A 6000-nucleotide genomic window follows, 5' to 3' on the forward strand; every position below is an offset into this window, starting at 1 on the left:
AGTCAGATTAGTGACTGATAGATTTACATGTACAAACCAATCATGTACTAAACCTCCATAGAAAATACAAATGCATATGCATCAATACTACACATATTCACAAAAAACAAGACAACAGCAATTCTTTATTTAAGCCCCTAGGATGTTCGTTTGTAAGTAGTGTATTCAACATGCCTCTCTTTGGAGAAGTTTCCTCTCTCCGTCACCTCCCCTCAGCAGTGGCCTAACAGTCTCGATACCCATAAAGCATAGACTACGAACGCCATGGCCTGCAAGAGTTTGGAAACAGGAAACCTCTCATCTCTATCTCTGATATTACTCTTGTGTTCAAATGTCCTAATTCTCAATTCTCCTCTTGCCCACATAACAAAACACACAAGTACATTTTAATAGGTAGACTATGGTCCTATATTTGATTCTACCCCTGACTTTTATTTTTCTATCTGTGTGGGGATGTAAAAAAAAAAAAAAAAAAAAAAGGTCCCCTTTAATCATGGCATTATAATTCACACAGTTCCAACAAGGAAACTTTCCCAGGGGGAGAGATCTTAAAAAATGTGTAGGCCTAACATAGAGATCTGTCTTAACAAGTTTGTCCCTCAGATTATTTGCTTGGTAGTGAGTATGGGAGGGTTAACAAACTCTGGGGCCACTGGATAGAATATGCCAGTGTTTTCTGACAATAGGACTGTCTTTCTCAAACCTGAAATAATTTTTGGTAAGCTATTTCAGACATTTTTCAAAGTAACTCCACAGATGGTGACTGTTGTTCCCGTGAACACAAATGATAATGTAAAGCCTCCAATCCCTCTTTATGGGGGTACATTCATGCATAAACTTGCAACGTCCATCGTACACAAAAAATCAGAATCAATAATCCCACCAACAGACTCCAATTTCCTCTAAAAATCATATGTGTTGTGATGTGGTTTGGGCTGTACTGTTTTTTTTTTATTTTTGATTCCTTCTTTTTTGTCTATTTATGTTTAAAAATGATACAAATAATAAAAAAGAAAGAACAAAAAGTATTTTATTATTGAGACTGTGCCATGATAGACATAATGTTCCAACATTTCTCCAGGTTTGCTTGCTTGTTTGTTGATGCCTTTTAAGTATTTGTGGGCATTATTGTTGATAGTGGACAGTACAGTGGAGGTGACAGGAAATGAAGGGAGAGAGAGAAGGGATGACATCTAACAACGGCCCCTGTCAGGATTGATATGTCTCCTGTGACTGACAGGAGAGATGATCAGAGGGGCGGAATTTTTACCACCATTATTATTACAGGGACTAAACATCAGATAGAGTTTCTCAGTGAAGTTACAGTCAGTAAAGGAGTAGATAAGAGTTGCAGCATCTACATCATAAAAGGAGACCAGACCCTCCTCATAATCCACAAACACTCCCACCTTCTGAGGTTTTGACTTCAGAGAGAGAAGGACAGGAGGGCCAGTAAGAGCTTTGTACTCATTTCCATTCCTCAACCATATGGCCCAGATTCCATTGTCTGGGCTACCTATGATTTGTCCCTTCCTGTTGATTGACTCTCTGACCACTCCAAAATCCCACGCAGTCTTCCCTTTAACTTGAACCTCATAGTAAAATCTGCCTGAAGAGAAACTTTGCTTTCCTAAAACGCAGCGACAACAGGAAAATCTTTCTGGATTGTCTGGAAGATTCTTCCTCACATAACCACATGTGACTTGTTTCCCATCATCAGACAGGATGAGAGCTGCATGTGCTGTTTCAGGATCAAGAGTCACATCAACTGCAAACTGCTGGACCCTCTTCAATTCAACATCAGCACACAGTTTCTCCATCTCTTTACTGAGTGTCTCCTCCAGCTGAGCCACAGCTCTCCTCACAGTTCCCTCATATGATGAATGAACTCTGACCTCTGTCCAGTCTTTGGTGGGTGGAGCAGGGTTCAGGGATGAGAAGCTTTGGAGGAACTGGAGGTGGTCTTCAGTGTGCGAGAGCTGCTCCACTTCAGCGCTTCTCTTCATCAGCTCAGAGATTTCCTCTTCCAGCTCTTTGATGAAGCCTTCAGCCTGTTTCTCTGTTGTTTTCTGCTTCTCTTCAATCATGTCAATGAGCTGAACCAGACCTCTCTCAACAGACTGGATCAGAGCAGTGAAGACCTGCACACTGGCTGCTGTCTCTCTGTCTGCATCTTCCTTGCTGATCTTCACTGACTGTTTGATCTGTTGAATCTTCAGTTGTCTCTCCTGGATCATCTTCTGAATTCCAGCCTCTGTTTCCCCCAGTTCAACCTTCTTTCCTTCATATTCTTCTATCACAGCAGCAAAGACATGCGACTTGTGATCTGATTCAGTGCAGAACTGACACACACACATCTGATCTGTTTTGCAGAACAGCTCCAGAGGTCGATCATGCTTCTTACACATTCTGTCTTCCAGGTTCTCCACAGGATCAATCAGCTTATGTCTTTTCAGGCCTGGGATTCTCTGATGAGGCTCCAGGTGAGTCTCACAGTAGGAGGTCAGACACACCAGGCAGGACTTCACAGCCTTCAGTTTGGTTTCAGTGCAGACGTCACAGAGAACTTCTCCTGTGTTGGTCCATTGTTGCTCTGAGCAGTTGCTGGTTTTCTTTACAGCTGACTGTCTGAACTGAGCAGCCATCTCAGATATGAATGTGTTGACCCGTAGCTCAGGCCTTTTGTCAAAGACATCTTTACACACAGGACACTGACACTGTAAATTAACATTCCAGTGTTCTGTGATGCAGGTCTTGCAGAAGTTGTGTCCACATGGTATGGTGACTGGATAAGTGAACACATCCAGACAGATGGAGCATAGAAACTGATCTTCAGATAACAGACTGCTGGCAGAAGACATGTCTGAAAAACCAAACCAAACCAGAAGTTATGAAAAACGAATCTTTAAAAGACAACACTTCTTAATGATGATCTGTAAATAAATAAAAGTTGAATAACTGGAATAATAGGAAAAGGTTAAAAAGGGGAAAGTATTATCACTAATTATTGTTTTTTAAAAAAAGAAGAAGTATAAAGAAGTCCTGAAGTGTAAAAGAATTTGTCCTTGTCCTGCTGAATTGCATTAGATTGCACAGATCAGGTGTTGATATAAAACGACACCAGGACAGGCAGAGAACCAAAACCCATAGAATACAACAAGTTAATGAAAATCACTCTAACAGACTTTACTGACAGAATGATCCACCAGGACTCAAACAGGTAACTCCCATTCAAATGAAAGACAATTATGCTGCCATCATGTGGCCATGAGATGCTACTGACTGAGAAATAACATTATAGTATTATCACTGCTTATGTATTAATATTTGTGTATTTCTGAATATTTGTCTTTGTTATTGTATGCTGGACTACATCTTTTATAAGCGTTCTTTACATTTATATATTACGTATACATATTTATAGATCAGACTCTTCAGCTTCAGCTGACGCCCTGCTGATAAAAATATGTTGGATTCCCCCATTCTTCTGTTAGTTTAACATCGCAAAAAGGGTTTTCAAATATTCAACACTATCAGTCCCTTTTCTTTGCCTTTTTGTTGTAAGAGTGTCAAACAACAGAAGAAACACTTTTCTCGTCTCCCTGTGCTGCTAATTGACAAACACTTTGGATAAAAACTGTACTACACTGAAACTATCCCAGCAATCCAATAAACCTGAGGAAACTCATTGTTGTAGTTCTCTGTTTAAACACAGTAAATATGATCTACTGTACTCACCTGTGTGTTTATGAGACTGCAGGTTTGGTAAAGGCCTGAAGGAGTGAGTTTTATTTCCTTTGGAATGAAACCGATTCAAACTATTTGGAAGCAGTGGGTTGCTTTAACTTTCATTTCAGCAGTGTGACACTGAAACACTCCCTCTATTCTTCCAGTGTTGCTCCGCCTCTCACTGCACTCACATTAATGTGTTGATTCATCTTTCACTTTTCAACATGATCACAGTTTTATCTTTGGTCGCTGAGAACAGTTCACACTCACACAGTTACACACATAATTAGACACAAAAATTGTTCTTTCCCTTCTCCCCACACTATTTAGTGTTTTTAAGAAAGAAATCTCACTAATATGTCAGCTGATTTCATCCTAAATGTCTCTTTGGTGGCAGCAGGGTTTCCCAATTGTTAAACACAGAGAGAACAGACTGTGTTAACTGCCAGCAACAAGAGAGAGAAACAGAACAACAATTCCTGCTACACTGCAGCCTGACATAAAGACAGGTTCTTAACCTAAATCAAACTCAAAAAACAAAAAGATCATGGCACACTCAGGCCAACAGAAAGTTTAATATGTACTGTGGGGAAACTGACATTGTCACAGAAGCAGAAACATGTCAGACATATCACAGCCTGAGAGAAAACCAGCAGAGAACAGGATACGACACACAGTTCCTTCAAAATCTGACTCCTCTTTATGTTTTAATTTGTTTTCTCGTTTGGTTCTCACCACAACCATTGTATGACATTATAAAACCATAGTTCATCTTGTTGTATAGTTATTATTTTGTGTGATCTTTTTACATTTTTATGTGTTATTTATTTGCAAAGATGTTTTTTTTCATTACAGTATAGTGTAGTCTAGTAATGTTGATGTATAGTGTAGTATAGTGTACATTGTATTGTGTATGTATATTGTATACAATGTAATAATGAACAAACCACTTGTTGTCTTTTTTCTCTTATTCTGAAAGTATTACAGTTGCAGTGTAAACCTTGTTCAACCTGTGTTGGCAGTATTGTATTTCATTATGTTCATGCCAATAAAGCAAATTTGAATTTAAGTGAGAGAAAAAAGAAAATACAGAAAGCGCATTCTTCAAAATGAGGCTTTCTGAAGTGCTGACATTATTTTTAGACAACTACAGCAGAGTGATGAGATGACATTAGATTAGCTTAGCAGCATTTTATGAATGAGATTGTTGATTTAACCACTGTAGGCATAATGTTCCAATAGTTCTCCTGTTTTGCCTTCTTGCCTGCATTAACTTTACCTTGACAGAATCTTTGGGCATATATGACTTTATAGTTGATAGTGGACAGTGGAGAGGAGACAGGAAATGAAGGGAGAGACAGGAGAGATGACATGCAATAATGGCCCCTGACAGGACTTGTGTACATGTGCTGCTTTTGAGTCCACAACGACATAGAGTTTTCACCACCATCAGTATTGGAATAATGGAAGGGAAATTTCAAGACAACAGTAAGGCTGTCTGTGTTACAACCAGGGAGGGACCTTTTGAGGGGACTTTTACTCCTGATGAGGTTAACAAGTTTTTCGCTAGATTCAATGAGCATGACTTTTCCACTGAGCATGCTCAAGCTCTCTGGTGTCTGTCTGGGAGGGACCCTAACAACATCTGTCCCCCCATCACTGTCACTGTTGACCAGGTTCGCCTTCAGCTAAAGTGACTTAGAACCAGTAAGGCAGCTGGTCTGGACAGCATCCATCCTCACACTTTGAGAACATGTGCTATGTAAAGTGTTTCACCACATTTCCCCCCTCTCACTTTCTGTATCTAGAATACCAGTGATATGGAACACATCATGTACTATGCCAGTTCCCAAGAGAAACCTGTCCGGGAGCTCAATGACATAAGACCTGTAGCCAGGATATCATATATTATGAAAAATTTTGAGAGGGTTATATTAGAGCCCCTTAATATGCAGGTCTGCCCATTCCAGGACTCCATGCAGTTTGCTTATAGAAAAGGAGTTGATGATGCACAACTTTAATCTATCTGTCTATCTATCTATCTATCTATCTATCTATCTATCTATCTATCTAGAAATGTGTAAAAGTGTAAATGTATGTATCAAATAATTAAAATATTCAGAAATTGAACTGACACAAAAGCATTTTTACTTGCTTTCTTCATTTAATGTAATTTTAAAAATGTGACAGTAAACAGATTTTAAATTTGTGTCCGACTACTCTGTAACAATATTTCAAAATTCAACACCTCTCATATGTAAATGATGTCAG

General features: G+C 39.2%; 1 protein-coding gene across 1 annotated transcript; it reads right to left on the reverse strand.

Moving 5' to 3' along the window:
• Positions 1–1193: 1193 nt before the first annotated feature.
• On the reverse strand, positions 1194–3819 carry LOC122974714 (E3 ubiquitin-protein ligase TRIM21-like). Its single transcript, XM_044342599.1, has 2 exons — positions 3739–3819; positions 1194–2863 (listed from the first exon to the last, which is right to left on the reverse strand). The coding sequence occupies exon 2, from the start codon at positions 2859–2861 to the stop codon at positions 1194–1196; it is 1668 nt and encodes a 555-aa protein (XP_044198534.1). The 5' UTR covers positions 2862–2863; positions 3739–3819.
• Between the last annotated feature and the right edge of the window lie 2181 nt (positions 3820–6000).

Source organism: Thunnus albacares, chromosome 23 (genome assembly GCF_914725855.1).
Source record: "Thunnus albacares chromosome 23, fThuAlb1.1, whole genome shotgun sequence".
NCBI lineage: Eukaryota > Metazoa > Chordata > Actinopteri > Scombriformes > Scombridae > Thunnus > Thunnus albacares.